At 36.9% G+C, this 16570-nt stretch overlaps 1 protein-coding gene across 1 annotated transcript in view; it reads left to right on the top strand.

The window, feature by feature from the left end:
* CCDC178 (coiled-coil domain containing 178) overlaps nucleotides 1-16570 on the top strand; it is a 421961-nt gene that overhangs the window by 139510 nt on the left and 265881 nt on the right. Inside the window, exon 16 of the mRNA XM_021097611.1 lies at nucleotides 14683-14828. Coding sequence (XP_020953270.1) covers nucleotides 14683-14828 — 146 coding nt within the window. The remainder of the gene's footprint in view (nucleotides 1-14682; nucleotides 14829-16570) is intronic.

Raw genomic sequence — 16570 nt, 5'->3', positions numbered from 1 at the left:
CAGCTAAGCGATGAGATTCTCAGCATCCAGGAAAAAGACTTTAGATTGTTGATGCTGAAGATGATGCGAGACATTGGAAATAAACTGGAGGCAAAGATGGATACCTTACAGGAAACACTGACCAAAGAGATACAAGCTATAAAACTTGAACAAGAAGAGATGCAAAATACAATAACTGAAATAAAAAATTTACTAGAAGCATCTAACTGCAGAATACAGGAGGCAGAAGAATGAATAGCGAGAAGGAGGACAGATTAGTGGAAATTATGGATGCAGAACAGAAAAGAGAAAAAATATTGAAAACAAATGAAGAGAGTCTCGGAGAACTCTCGGACAACGTTAAATGCACCAATGTCCATATTATAGGGGTGCCAGAAGGAAAAGAGAGAGAGAAGGGGACAGAAAAAATATTCATAGAGATAATAGCCAAAAAAATTCCCTCACATGGGAAAGGAACCACTCACTCAAATCCAGGAAGCACAATGAGTACCTTATAAAATAAACCCTAGGATGAATACACTGAGACACATACTAATCAAACTGACCAAAATTAAAGACAAAGAGAATATCTTGAAAGCAGCTAGGGAAAAGAAACAAATAACATACAAGGAAACCCCAATCAGGTTATTGGCAGATTTTTCAGCAGAAACTCTGCAGGCCAGAAGGGAGTGGCACGATGATACTTAATGTGATGAAAGGAAAAAACCTCCAACCAAGTTTACTTTACCCAGCAAGGCTCTCATTCAGATTTGAAAGAGAAATCAAAACCTTCACAGATAATCAAAAGCTCAAAGAGTTCAGCAACACTAAACCAGCCTTACAACAAATACTAAAGGGCCTTCTCTAGGCAGAAAAGAACAAGAGAAGAAGGAAAGAAAAAAGAGCAGCAAAAACAAATCTAAAGCAATTAATAAAATGGCAATAAGAACATACATATCAATAATTACCTTAAATGTTAATGGACTAAGCGCCCCAACCAAAAGACATAGACTGGCTGAATGGATACAAAAACAAGACCCATGTATATGCTGTCTTCAAGAGACCCACTTTACTTCTGAGGACACATACAGATTGAAAGTGAGAGGATGGAAGAAAATATTTCATGCAAACGGGGATCAAAAGAAAGCTGGAGTAGCAATACTCATATCAGACAAAATAGACTTTAAAATGAAGAATATTTTCAGGGACAAAGAAAGGCATTACATAATGATCAAAGGGTCAATCCAAGATGATATAACAATTTTATTTTATTTATTTTATTATTATTTTTTTATTGTCTTTTTGCTATTTCTTGGGCGGCTCCCATGGCATATGGAGGTTCCCAGGCTAGGGGTCAAATCGGAGCTGTAGCTGCTGGCCTATGCCAGAGCCACAGCAACGCAGGATCTGAGCTGCGTCTGTGACCTACACCACAGCTCACGGCAACGCCGGATCTTTAATCCACTGAGCAAGGGAAGGGATCGAACCCACAACCTCATGGTTCCTAGTCGGATTCTTTAACTGCTGTGCCACGATGGGAACTCCAATACAAAAATTTTAAATATCTACACACCCAACACAGGTTCACCACAATTTATAAGGCAACTGCTAACAACCTTAAACGGAGAAATCGAAAACAATACAATCATAGTGGGGGACTTTAACACCTCACTTACAGCAATGGACAGATCAACCAGAGAGAAAATCAATAAGGAAACACAGGCCTTGAATGATGCATTAACCCAGATGGACATAATAGATATTTATAGGGCATTTCATCCAAAAGCTTCAGAATACACATTCTTCTCAAGTGCACATGGAACATTCTCTGAGATTGATCATATCCTGGGCTACAAATCCAACCTCAGTAACTTTAGGAAAATTGAAATCATATCAAGCATCTTTTCCAACCACAACGCTGGACGACTGGACATCAACAACAAGAAAAAAAACTGCAAAAAACACAAACACGTGGAGACTAAACAACATGCTACTAAACAACCAATGGATCACTGAAGAAATCAAAGAGGAAATTAAAAAATACCTTGAAGCAAATGACAAGAAAGATACAATACTCCAAAACCCATGGGATGCAACAAAATCCATTCTCAGAGGAAAGATTGTACCAATACAAGGCCACCTCAGGAAACAAGGAAAAGCTCAAATAAACAAGATATCTTTACATCTAAGGCAGCTCGAGAGTGAAGAACAGACAAGACCTAAAGTTAGTAGAAGGAAAGAAATCATAAAGATCAGAGCAGAAATCAATGAAATAGAAACAAAGAAAACTATGGAAAAGATCAATGAAATGAAAAGGTGGTTCTTTGAAAAGATCAACAAAATTGATAAACCCCTAGCTAGACTTATCAAGCAAAAAAGAGAGAGGACTCAAATCAATAAAATTAGAAATGAAAAAGGAGAAGTAACAACGGACATCACAGAATTACATAAGATCATAAGAGACTACTATATGCAACTGTATGCCAATAAAATAGAAAAACTAGAAGAAATGGACAAATTCTCATAAAAGTACAATCTTCCAAGACTAAACCAAGGTGAAAGAGAAAAGATGAATGGACCAATCACAACAACTAAAATTGAAACTGTGATTTAAAAACTTCCAACAAACAAAAGTCCAGGACCAGATGGCTTCACAGGCAAATTCTATCCAACATTTAGAGAAGAGCTAATACCTCTCCTTCTGAAACTATTTCAAAAAATTGCAGAGGAAGGTATACTCCCAAACTCATTCTATGAGGCCACCATCACCCTGATACCAAAACCAGACAAAGATTCCACAAAAAAAGAAAACTACAGGCCACTTTCACTGATGAATGTCAATGCAAAAATCCTCAACAAAATACTAGCAAACCACAACCAACAATACATTAGAAGGATTGTACATCATGATCAAGTGGGATTTATCCCCAGGGATGGAAGGGTTCTTCAATATCCGCAAATCCATCAGTGTGATACACCACATTAACAAACTGAAGAATAAAAACCATATGTTCCTCTCAATAGATGCATAAAAAGCCTTTGAGAAAATCCAACACCCATTTCTGATAAAAACCCTTCAGAAAGTGGGCATAGCAGGAACCTACCTCAACATAATAAAGGCCATATATGACAAACCCACAGCGAACATCATTCTCAATGGTAAAAAGCTGAAAGAATTCCTGCTGAGATCAGGAACAAGACAAGGATTTTTGCTCTTGCCAATACTATTCAACATAGTTTTGGAAGTCCTAGCCACAGCAATCAGAGAAGTAAAAGAAATAAAAGGAATCCAAATTGTAAAGGAAGAAGTAAAACTATCGCTATTTGCAGATGACATTATACTATACCTAGAGAATCCTAAAGACTCTACCAGAAAACTGCTAGAGCTCATCCACAAATTTGGAAAAGTCTCATGATACAAAATTAATACACAGAAATCGACAGCATTTGTATACACTAACAATGAAAGAGCAGAAAGAGAAATTAGGGATACAATCCCTTTTACTGTCACATCCAAAAGAATAAAATACCTAGGAGTAAACCTACCTAAAGAGACAAAAGACATGTACTCTCAAAACTCTAAGACATTGATGAAAGAAATCAAAGATGACATAAATAGATGGAAAGATATACCATGATTGTGAATTGGAAGAATTAATATTATCAAAATGACTATACTACCCATCAAAACCGCCTGGTACTGGCACAAAGAAATATAGATCAGTGGAACAGGATAGAAAGCCCAGAATTAAACCCATGCACCTACAGCCAACTAATCTATGACAAAGGAGGCAAGAATATACAATGGAGAAAGGACAGCTTGTTCAATAAGTGATGCTGGGAAAGCTGGACAGCCACATGGAAAAGAATGAAATTAGAACACCCCCTATCACCATATTCAAAAATAAACTCCAAATGGATTAATGACCTAGATATCAGACCAGACATTATAAAACTCTTAGAAGAAAACATAGGCCAAACATGTCTCTGACATAAATGACAGTAACATCTTCTCAGATCCACCTCCTAGAATAATGACAATAAAAACAAAAATAAACAAATGGGACCTAATCAAACTTAAAAGTTTCTGCGCAGCAAAGGAAACCCTAAACAACACAAAAAGACAACCCACAGAATGGGAGAAAATCTTTGCAAGTGATTCGACTGAAAAGAGATTAATCTCCAAAATTTGTAAACTTCTGCAGCTCCACACCAAAAAAACATACAAGCCTATCAAAAAATGGGCAGGAGATCTAAACAGACAGTTCTCCAAAGAAGACATACAGATGGCTGAGAAACACATGAAAAGATGTTCAACATCACTCATTATTAGAGAGATGCAAATTGAAATCACTCTGAGGTACCACCTTACACCAGCCAGAACGGCCATCATCCAAAAGTCTACAAACAATAAGTGCTGGAGAGGGTGTGGAGAAAAAGGAACCCTAGTACACTGTTGGTGGGATTGTCAATTGGTGCAACCACTGTGGACAACAGTATGGAGATTCCTCGGAAAGCTAAACATAGAACTACCATTTGATCCAGCAATCCCACTCCTGGGCATCTACCCAGAAGAAACCATGACTCGCAAAGACACATGTACTCTGAGGTTCATTGCAGCACTATTTACAATAACCAAAACATGGTAACAACCTACATGTCCATAAACAGGAGTGGATCAAGAAGAGGTGGTACATATACACAATGGAATATTACTCAGCCATTAAAAGGAATGAAATACTGGCATTTTTAGCAACATGAATGGACCTAGAAATTATCATGCTAAGTGAAATCAGCCATACAATGAGACACCAACATCAAATGATTTCAGTGGCGTGTGGAATCTGAACAAAGGACAAACTGAACTTCTTTTCAGAACAGATGCTAACTCACAGACATTGAAAAACTTATGGTCTCCGGAGGAGACTTTGGGGGGGCATGGGGGTATGTGCTTGGGTTATGGGATGGAAATCCTGTGAAATCAGATTGTTATGATCATTATACAACTACAGATGTGATAAATTCATTTGAGTAATTAAAAAATAAAATAAAATAATAAAAATAAGGATAAAAAAAAAAGTGAATTCCCATCATGGCTCAGTGAAATGAATCTGACTAGCATCCATGAAGATGCAGGTTTGATATCTGGCCTTGCTTACTGAGTTAAGGATCTGATATTGCTGTGAGCTGTGGTATAGGTTGCATTCATGGCTTCAGTCCCAAGTTGCTGTGGCTGTGGTGTAGGCCAGCAACTACAGCTCCAATTCAACCCCTAGCCTGGGAACCTCCATATACCATGGATGTTGCCCTGAAAAAATAAAAAATAAAAAAACCTTTTACGTTTATTTAGGTACCATTTGTTTATTATTATTATTATTTTTAATTTTCATTACTCTAGGAGATAAATCCCCAAAGATACTGATTTATATCTAAGAGTGTCCTGCCTATGTTTTCCTCTAGGAAATTTCAGTATATGGCTTAGGTTGAGATCTGTAATCCATTTTAACTTTATTTTTGTGTGTGGGTTAGAGAATGTTCTAATTTCATTCTTTTACATGTAGCTGTCCCGTTTTCCCAGCACCACTTAACTGAAGGTACAGTCTTTCTTCTGTTGTGTATTCTTTCCTCCTTTGTTGTAAACTAGTTGACCATATGTGCATGAGTTTACCTCTGAGCTTTCTATTCTGTCCCATGAATTTTTGTGCCAGTACCGTACTGTTTTGATTACTGTAGATTGGTGATATATCTGAAGTCAGGGAGCCTAATTCTTCTAGTTTCATTTTGCTTTCTCAAGATTGCTTTGGCTATTTGTGGGCTTTTTGTTTCCATAAAGATTTAATTTTTTTTGTTCTAGTTCTGTGAAAAATGCTGTTGGTAATTTGACAGGGGTTGCATTGAATCTGTAGATTGCCTTGGGTAGTAGTCATTTGGATTCTTGCAACCCAAGAACATGGTATCTCCTTCCATGTTTTCTTTTTTGTGCAACACCAATGGCATGTGGAAGTTCCTGATGTGGGAATCAAACCCATGCCACACAGGGACCTGAGCTGCTACAGTGACAATGCTGTTTTTTGGGGGGTTTTTTTTAATGATTTTAATTTTTCTATTAAAGTTGGTTTACAGTGTTCTGTCAGTTTTTTTACTGTACAGCAAAGTGACCCAGTCACACATACATACATTCTTTTTTTCACAGTGTCCTCCATTATGCTCCATCACAAATGACTAGATATAGTTCCCAGTGGTATACAGCAGGATCTCATTGCTTATCCGTTCCAAATGCAGTAGTTTGCATCTATTAACCACAATGCTGGATTTTTAACCTGCTTAGCCACAAATATAGTCCATCATTCCATCTGTTTGTGTCCTTTTTGATGTCTTTCATCAGCACCTGCTAGTTTTCAGAGTAAAGGTCTTTTATTTCTTTCAGTAGGTTTAATCCTAGGTATTTTATTATGTTTAATGTGATGGCAAATGGGATTGTTTCCTTAATTTCTTTTTTCTTTTTTTATTGGTGTATAGGCATGCAAGATATTTCTGAGTATTATTCTTGTATCCTGAAACTACCAACTTTATTGCTAAGCTCTAGTAGTTTTCCAATGGCTTCTTTATGATTTGTCTATGTATAGTATCATGTCATCTGCAAACAATGACCGTTTTACTTCTCTTCCAATTTGGATTCCTTTTATTTCTATTTCTTCTCTGATTTCCATGGTTAGGGCTTCCAAAACTGTGTTGAATAAAAATGGTGAGCATGGGCATCCTTGTCTTGTTCTTGATCTTAGCAGAAATACTTTCAGCTTTTCACCATTGAGAATGATGCGAGGTATAGGTTTGTCATGTATGGCCTTGATTATGTTGAGGTAGGTTTCCTCTATACCCAATTTCTGGAGAGCTTTTAGCAAAAATGGGTGTTTTCAAAAGCTTTTTTCTGCATCTGAGATGAGCATATGGGTTTTATTCTTGAGTTTGCTGATGCCATGCATCATACTGATTGATTTGTGTATATTGAAAAATCCTTGCATCCTTGGGATAAATCCTACTTTATCATGGTGTATGATCCTTTAATATATTGTTGGTTTTGTTTGCTAATATTTTGTTGAGAATTTTTGTGTCTATGTTCATCAGTGATATTGGCCTGTAATTTCCCTTTTTTGCGTGGTGTCTTTGTCTGGTTTTGATATCAGTGAGATGGGGCCTGATTGAATGAGTTTGGGAATGTTCCTTCCTCTACAGTATTTTGGAATAGTCTCATAAGAATAGGTGTTAACTCTACTCTGAATGTTTGATGGAATTTGCCTGTGAAACCATCTGATTGTGGACTTTTTTTTTTTTTTGGAAGATTTTATTCATGGTTTCAATTTCAGTATTTGTTACTGATTTGTTTATCTTTTCTAGTTTTTCCTGGTTCAGCCTTGGGGTGTACTTTGTAAGAATTTGTCTATTTCTTCTAGGTTTTCCATTTTATTGACATATAGTTATTTATAGTAGTCTCTTATGATCTTAGTATTTTTGTGATGTCCATTGTAACTTTTTTTCATTTTTAATTTTATTGTTTTGAGCTCACTCCCTTTTTTCTTGGTAAATCTCACTAAAGGTATATCAATTTTGTTGGTCTTTTCAGAGAACCAACTTTCAGTTTCCTTGATTTTCTCTATTGTTTTCTTTGTCTGTATTTCACTCATTTCTGCTCTGATCTTTATGATTTCTTTCCTTCTACTAACTTTGGGTTTTGTTTCTTCTTCTTTCTCTAGTTGCTTTATTTGAGATTTTTCTTGTTTTTTGAGGTAAACTTGTAATGCTATAAACTTGCCACTCAGAACTTCATTTGCTGCATCCCGTAGGTTTGGAATTGTCATTTATTTGTTTTCATTTGTCTCTAGATATTTTTTGATTTCCTCTATGATTTCTTCAGTGATCTATTGGTTGTTTAAGCATATTATTTAGCCTCCAGGTGTTTGTATTTTGTGCTGTTTTTTTTTTTTTCTTGTACTTAATTTCTAGTCTCCTAGCATTGTGGTAGGAAAAGATGCTTGATAGGATTTCAAATTTTCTTAAATTTACCAAGGATTGATTTGTGGCCTGATGTGATCCATCCTGGAGACTGTTGTATGTGCACTTGAAAAGAGTGTCTGTTCTACTCTTTTCAACTGGAATGTTCTGTAAATATCAATTAAATCTATATGATCAAAATGTCATTTAAGTCCTGTGTTTCCTTAATGATTTTCTGTCTGGATGATCTGTCCACTACTCTTTAATAGTCGTGTTAAAGTCCCCCTCCATTCTTGTGTTACTAATGATTTTTCCTTTTATAACTGTTAGCATTTGCCTTATATATTGTGGTGTCCCTATGTTGGATGCATATATATTTATCATTTTTATATCTCCTTCTTGGATTTATCCCTTGATCATTATGTAGTGTCCATCTTCATATCTTATAACCATTTTTTATTTTAAAGTCTATTTTGTCTGATGTCAGTATTGCTCCTTCAGCTTTCTTTTGTTTTCCAATTGCATAGAATACTTTGTTCCTTTCGCTCACTTTCAGTCTGTATGTATCCCTAGTTCTGAAGTGGGTCTCTTGTAGACAGCATATGTATGGGTCTTGTTTTTATATCCATTCAGCCTGTCTGTGTCTTTTGGTTGGAACATTTAATCCATTTTCATTCAGTGTAATTATTGATATGTATATACTTATTGCCATTTTCTTAATTGTTTTGGATTTGTTATTTTAGGTCTTTTTTTCTTCCTCTTGTATTCTCTTATGATTTGATGACTATCTTTAGTATTGTATTTGATTTGCTTTTTTTTATGTGTCTATTGTTTTTTGGTTTGTGGTTCCCATGATATTTTGATATAGAAGTCTGTTCACATACAGAATTGTTTTGTGTTACAGGTCTCTTAATTTAAAATGCGTTTTTAATATTCTGCATTTGTACTTTCTTCTCATAGTTGCTAGTTTTTATATTGTATTTGTCTGTGAATGATTTCCTACTTTTATGCTTGCCTTTAAGATGAGCTTTCCCATTTGTAATTTTATTGTTTTCTAGTTGTGGCCTTTCCTGCCTAGAGAAGTTCCTCTAGCAGTTCTAAAGCTGATTTGGTGGCTGAATTCTCTTAGCTATGCCTTGTTAGAAAGCTTTTGATTTCTTTGTCAAATATGAATGAGAGCCTCGCTGGGCAGAGTATTCATGGTTGTAGGTTTTTCCTGTTCATCACTTTAAATATATCATGCCCCACTTAACTTCTGGTCTGCAGAGTTTATGCTGAAAAATCTGCTCATAACCTTATCGGAATTCCATGGTATGTTATTTGCTGCTTTTCTTTTGTTGGTTGTAATATTTTTTCTTTGTCTTTAATTTTTGTCAGTTTGATTAACATGTGTCTCAGTGTGTTCCTCTTTGCATTTATCCTATATGAGACTCTGTGCTTCCTAGACTTGAATGAGTGTTTCCTTTCCCATGTTAAGGGAAATTATCAGCTATAATCTCTTCAAATAGTTTCTTTGGCCCTTTCTCTCTCTCCCCTCTCCTTCTGGGACCCCTATAATGTTAATGATGGTATGTTTATTGTTGTCCCAGAGGTTGCTTAGAATGTCCTCATTTCTTTTAATTTTTTTCTTTATTGTTTTCCTAGATAGTGATATCCACCTCTGTGTCTTCCAGCTCTCTTATTTGTTCTTCTGCCTCAGTTATTCTGCTATTGATTTCATCTAGAGCATTTTTCATTCCAATTATTATGTTATTCATCTTTGTTCTTTAAATCTTCTAGCTCTTTGTTAAACATTTCTTGTAAATATTTGTTCTGTGGCTCCATTTTTTTTCCTGAGAATTTGATCATCCTTACTCTCATTACTCTGAACTCCTTTTCAGTTTATTGCCTCTCTGCTCTTCATTTAGTTGTTTTTGTGGGTTTTTATCTTGTTCTTTTGTCTGGAACACATTTTTCTGTTGTCTCATTTTGTCTGACCCTTTGCATTTGTGGTCTCCTTTCCACAAGTTACAGGATTTTAGTTCCTCTTGCTTCTGGTATTGCCCCCGGTGGGTAAGTTTGGTCCAGGGGTTTGTGCAGGCTTCCTTGCACAAGGTGGGAGGGAAAGGTACCTGCCTACTGGTGGGTGGAGCTGGGTCTTGTCCTTCTAGTGGTCAGGGCCATGTCAAGGGATATATTTAGAGATGTCTTTGAGCTCAAGATGATGTTAGGCAGCCTGTCTAGGTTTAATATTTTTGGCATGAGACCTTTTTAAAAACATAGATACCTGCCACCTCCCTCCTTAGCACATGCTGGCCATTATTCTCTTGATAGGAGGTGTGACTAATGTTATGGTGACTAGAACCTGCACTGGAATTTGAGTAGGGACTCCTTTTTGCTCTGTGGTTGTCATTGTCCTGTCAGGGGCAGTGTTTGCTCCTAGTTGTACGACTAGGAGCCCCCAGATCTCTTTCTGAGTTGTGTTACTTATCTGCGGTGTGAGGTAGGTGGGATTTGAGCACTTCTGCTAGGAGAGGAGCCCCTGAGTATTCCTCTGCTGAAGCTGTTCACCTGTTGGTATGCTCTGTTGTTTCACTTTCTACCTGTTGTGCAGGTTGACACTGTTGTTGGCACTGCTCTTGACCCCACCTTAACTATGGGTATACCAGCAGTTGGCCCTGATATCTCTCAGGCATGGTTTTCACCAGGTCACCAGCACAAATTCACTGAGGTCAGGTCCCAGGGCTGCAGTAGTCATGCGTCTGGGCCTGCTGTGAGATATATGGAGGCAGCGCAGACTCTGGCCTCATCTAACCCCCACATGTATGGTAGGAGCACATGTCATCCATTCAATATTCTACAGATGCTGAATTTACAAAGCCAGCCATGGAGGTGTAAATCTGTGGTTCTTTCAGCTGGGAGGAGAGATTTCGGCTCTTCTTCCTTAGGACCCTGGGGCTCAGCTGTGGTTTCAGTCCCACCTCTGCATGTGGAAAACCAACTATAGACTGCTTTCGACATGTCAGGAGCAGGAGGAGAGTAGGGCAGCATTGGGGTGCATGAACCCCCCCAAATAGGAGGCAGGCCAGGCAGAGATCAGGCATATGGAGTCACTCTGGTGGGATGGGGTGGGACAGTTGTCTGGGTGAGTGGGCCAGCCCAGGCAGGAGCCTTTTGTGGGGCCTGCAGAGGCAGGGGCTTGAATAGGGAAAAATGCTGCAATGGCACCCCTGCCTCTCCCTCACACATTACTTAACAATGGCACTTAGACTCCACAGCCACCTGGGCCTTCTTCCAGAGCAGTCCTGGTTGCAGTGCTCTGCTCTCCACACACTCCAGGCTGTTTCTGCACAGCCAACTGAAGTTCTCTCCTCAGGTGTCATCTCAAAACCTCTCATTCCAGTACCCAGCCCCTGCCTGTATCAGCAGTCATGCATCTCAGGCTGAAGTGAGCAGGGTGGTGGCAGGGATCATCTGTGTAGATCTCATTCTGTTCTGCCTGCTACAGACTGGCTGGTGTGTTCTTGTCCAAGCCTTAAAAATGCCTTTCTGGTCCCAGCTGGTCTCCCACTGGTTAGGGGATTCCCCAGGGTGTGAGAACCTCTCCTTCAGCTCCCTCCCAGAGGTGCAACTGCTTCTGCTTCTCTTATCTCTTTTTCTTTTTTCCCTTTGTCCTACCTAGTTATGTGGAGACCTCTCTTGTCCTTTCAGGTATATGAATTCTTCTGCCAGTGTTCATTAGGTTTCCTGTAAGGATTGTTCCATTTTTAGATGTATACCTTATGTATTTGTGGGGAAAAGTGAGCTCCACATCCTCCTACTCTGTCGTCTTGATCTCATTGCCACCACAGTTCTTATCCACATCTGAATAGTCATTTCAAAAATACTAAGTAAAAATTGACAAAAGTAGTATATATAACAAATACAAATAAATTCCAATAGAAAACATGGCTGATACATTGTGTGTGTTCTTAATATTATAGAAATTACTAAGAGTTTGAGGCGTAGAGAAGAAGGGTTCATTTTCTTTTGTTTGTCCTTCCAATTAATTTGTCTTTACAATTCCTGTTGAATACTTAAAATGTCTTAAACATTGTTGGAAGTTGCTGGAGTTGGGAAAGTAAAAGGAGAACTTGGTTCACTCAAGAAGTACATCATCTTGTTGAGAAGCAGACAGGAAGGAAATAAATGGCATTAATCCACAGTGAGCAGAGCCATGACGGTGGTGTAATGGTGTCAGAAGAATCATGGGGGAGGGAACCCAGCTGAACTGAGGGTTTCAGAGGAGGTACTGTCTAAAAATGAGAATTAGTTATTGAAATTGAAAGTTGAATATTTGCCTTGCCATGATGTTATAGAGAACAGAGATGATATATGTACAAAATACTAAAAGAATAATTAGTACTGGAAGCATTCAACAAATGGTTTCCATCATCATCATCATTATCATTATTATTTAATTTTTAACTTGATGAAGAAATGAGGTAAGGGCATTTTAGACATAGACTCTGTGTTTCCTAAGCAAGGAGAGTATGGGAGAATTCTGTGTGTTTGTGGAATTTGGCAAATACTTCAATATGAACAAGGAGCAGGGCACCTTTTATACAAGTGAAAATCGATGAAGATAGTGAGATGGCAATGCCCAGATGAAGAAATGCCTTGTTCCATGCTATGGAACAGCATTCTAAAGAAACGTGCAAACTGTGCTAACATCAAACATCATGAATAGCATTTATTAAGTACTCGTTATGCCGACTGCTGTATTAACAATACAATAGCAGCATTTCTACCTTTTGGGTTCTAGGACAAATAATTTTGTGTGCATAAGCATTTCACTTGTGGGCCAAGCTAAACACTATTACTGAATTTTTATTGTGTTTGACCCCAAATTAAATCTTGCCAAAAAGGACATATTACAGTTAGATAACATAAAATATTTATTAAATCTTAAATACATATTAAAAATATTATCTGGAATTAATAATTTTGAATGAGAATATACTTTTTATTGTCTATTAATTTAAAAATATGTGGTTTTATTAAAGTTTTTGAGAAAAGGAAATAAAAAGCATTGTATAATAAAACATTAACTTCAGATTTCCAGACTATTCCAGGTCTGGATATGAAACTATCTTTGGCTGGAAGGCCTCAAAATTGCTGAAACTGTGTCACCTAAGCTACAGGAAAAATAAGCCAAAGAGTTATAAATTATAAATATACTGTTGTCTGCTTCTGTTTCCATTTGCTCTGGTGACACGTCAGCATTCATCAAGACTTACAAAAGCCTCTTGAGATCCCCAAACTTTTGGTCAACATACACAGATTTATACTCTTCATTGACATTTGGCATCTTACCATTTCTTTTCTCACTATGGGGACATCTGTAATATTTTTGATGCCACGGAAGGGTATTTGGTGCTCATATTTACCAAAGCTTCACTGATGGTACCTATGAAAGGTGTCAGAATATCCTTTTTGCTTTTAAGTGCTGTCTGCAGGAAGTGCACTATCTCTTTCTTTTAGTGTGGAATCCTCTGGCACAACCTTTAACATTGCTGAACTGGCTAGTATGGTCTAAGTTGTTGACATCATTTTCTAAAATCTCTCTTTCCCATGAAAATCTCCATTTAAAGTTAAGGCCTAGGTTATGGAATCTGAACCAAAAGTCAAGTTTTTAGTGATAGAGAGGAAGCTGTACCCACAGCTACCCATCCCCTCTGACTTGTTCCTACTTATTTTAATCCATACTTGTGCCTCTTCATGCTTGTTTTTTTTTTTTTTTTTTTTTTTTTGGTTTAATTTTCTCCAAGATGTAACATAGAATCCTGGTGGGCCCACTAGAAGAATCCTTGGAAGCCATCTCAACTATATTCTTGTACCAGACCAACCAAAAGACTCTCATTTATTAGTAGAAAAATTCCAGAACTTCCGGAAGAAAAAAAGAAATGAAGAAGGGAGGATATGAACATTGAAATACAGTACTTGATGTTCCAAATCTTGGACAAACAGAATATTTTCATAGGAAAATAAATATAAAAAATTAGCAATTCATTCCTCTTGAAATCTCTAAGAGTGGAGAAAGAATTAGGAAGCACGCAAAGGAAATGGGGGAAAATGGAAGCAACAGGGGCAGTTGAGACTATGGAATCAGAGGGAGAGTAGCACTAACTAGAAGCAGTGCCAGATATGGGAACAACAACTTTCAGTGAGTCAGTCACTTGGTCAGTAAATCAGTCAGTATAAACACCAGTAGTTATGAAGGGATCATGTAGAAGCAGATGTAATATCAAATCTCCAATCTGGAATTTCACTAGCCAGCCTTAGGAAACTGTGCTGATATTAAATATTGACTTCTTTCTCTTAAACCTCAGAACAATATATATTTCTGCCTCCCTTCTGTGTACATGTTTGATCACCAGTGATCATGTGCTTGCATCTTAAAAGACATGCCTTTCAGATATGCATGTATATGTGTGGGAAGGGGGACATGATAGTGCAGGGGAGGAAGGGAGAGGAAGGGCCAGGAGAGAAAAGAGATAATTCTAACCCATCTTTTAGAAAAATCTCGTCAGATATAATGTTGGAGAAGAGAATTTAAACCCAGGGTGTCACTTATATTGATTAAAATTTACTATTTGCTTTTAATTGTTCACATGGCCTAAGTCTTTGTATTCCCAAATTGCAAGGATTTGAATATCCCACTATTTAAAATATTCCCAATTTTCTGTTTTTTAGGAAAAACGCTCAATGATTTTTAAAGAATTAGAGACTACTAAAAGTAAAACGATTATTTATCATGCAAAAATAAATCAACTGAATAAGGACTTAGAAGAAAAACAAAAGGAAAAGATTGTTTTTGATCGGACACTTGACCGTTTAAAGTAAGTACTTAAAATTTGTCAAAATATTAAATGTTTAATATATCATTTATAAAGGAGATATCATCAAATTTCCATGTTTAAGATTTATGCTTAAATTAATTTATATTTTCTCTCATGCTTTGATGTGAAATATATTTGATAATTTATAAACGTAATCATAACGTTTATAGCAATTATAAATCATATAGCAATTATAAATTGCTATAATTTTTCATTACTCCTCTGGAATTATTTTGTTGTCTTTTTTTTAATTTTAATTTTTAATTTTTTTAGGGCCACACCCACGGCATATGGAAGTTCCCAGGCAAGTGGTCAAATTGGAGCTGTAGCTGCTAGCCCACACCACTGCCACAGCAGTGTGGGATCCAAGCTGTGTCTGTGACCTATACCGCAGCTCACAGCATCACCGGATCCTTTGGGTTTGTTACCACTGAGCCACGGTGGGAACTTTTGGGATTATTCTTATTTAAATAACTGCAATGTTTCTTGAAGTATAAGAACTTTCATTCATTTTACTAAATTCGTGGTGTCTCCAACTAATTTTCAGTATTTCTCACTTATATGATATTGTTAATAATATGTTTTTTTCACCCAATCTTTTTTGATAACAGTTTTGAGGTGAGAGTTTAGACATAGATATTTTATAAAACCTCATGTGTTTATTTACATTTATTGTCCTTGAAAGCCACTCATACAGTGCCCTCATTGGTCTGGGGCATACCTGACAAAGGTTAGTAAGGTCTTTTCACTTTGAGAATGATCATGCTTTAAGAGTCTTAGTGTGTCCATAGACCCCCATTTAGAACCTACATATTCTTCCTTTACTCTATTTGGTTCTTATTTCCTATTTTGTAGTTCACTGAGAATAGGATTGGGAGGACTGCTGAAGGAATATGCATTGGTCATTTTTTTGAATGATGGTTTGATTTAAATATAGAAGCCTAATCCAGCATTAGCAAAGTCATAACACCTGAGGGACAAAGTGTCAGAGAAAGCTATACACAATCTAATACCATGCATCTTAATGGAGTCGAGTCAGTGAACTAAATGAGGGTTTGTTTAGCTATAACCACAGTGTAAAAGGTTACTTTCAAAATGATCATATAGCTTTATCAGAAGATTACTAAGTCAGATTCAGAATACCATGTAAGAAAGCAAGGAACCATGTTCTTTACTTTGAAAGATACGTATCCATATTGTTTAATATCTGTAAGAATATTTGGGGGCTGAAAGGATATGCCTAAAATTGTATAATTCACACTAAACAGAGATTTTAGAGGTGATGATTTCATCATCATTGAGATGATGAAATTTTTTTCTTCAGGACTCTTATCATTTCAATTCTTACATTTTCTTCCATCCTGTAGCTGGAAGGATTGCCCTTAAGGCAAGAACAGTCGCCATGTCCCAGTGAATCAATTCACTCTCCAAAGTTAACCAAACTCTATCTTACCCTAGAAGAGGAGGAAAAGGATAGCTGACACTGTGGTATCATTTATAAATCCATTAATTAATAGTCATAATGGACAATGTCAGGTAATATTTAAAGCTAACATTGATTGACTTGCCAGTGGGCCAGACATTTTGTGGACAATCTAAGCACCTTATCTTATCTGGTTCTTACAGTGAATTCTTAAATCATGTAATAACATTCCCACATGAATACCGAAGAATTAGAAGCTCAGGGAAATTAAATGATTGTTTGAATATTGCACATCTAATTAGTGGTAGAGCTCTTCCAG

The sequence above is a fragment of the Sus scrofa genome, chromosome 6 (genome assembly GCF_000003025.6).
Source record: "Sus scrofa isolate TJ Tabasco breed Duroc chromosome 6, Sscrofa11.1, whole genome shotgun sequence".
NCBI classification, from domain to species: Eukaryota; Metazoa; Chordata; class Mammalia; order Artiodactyla; family Suidae; genus Sus; species Sus scrofa.
This window is presented reverse-complemented; position numbering and strand designations above follow the sequence as displayed.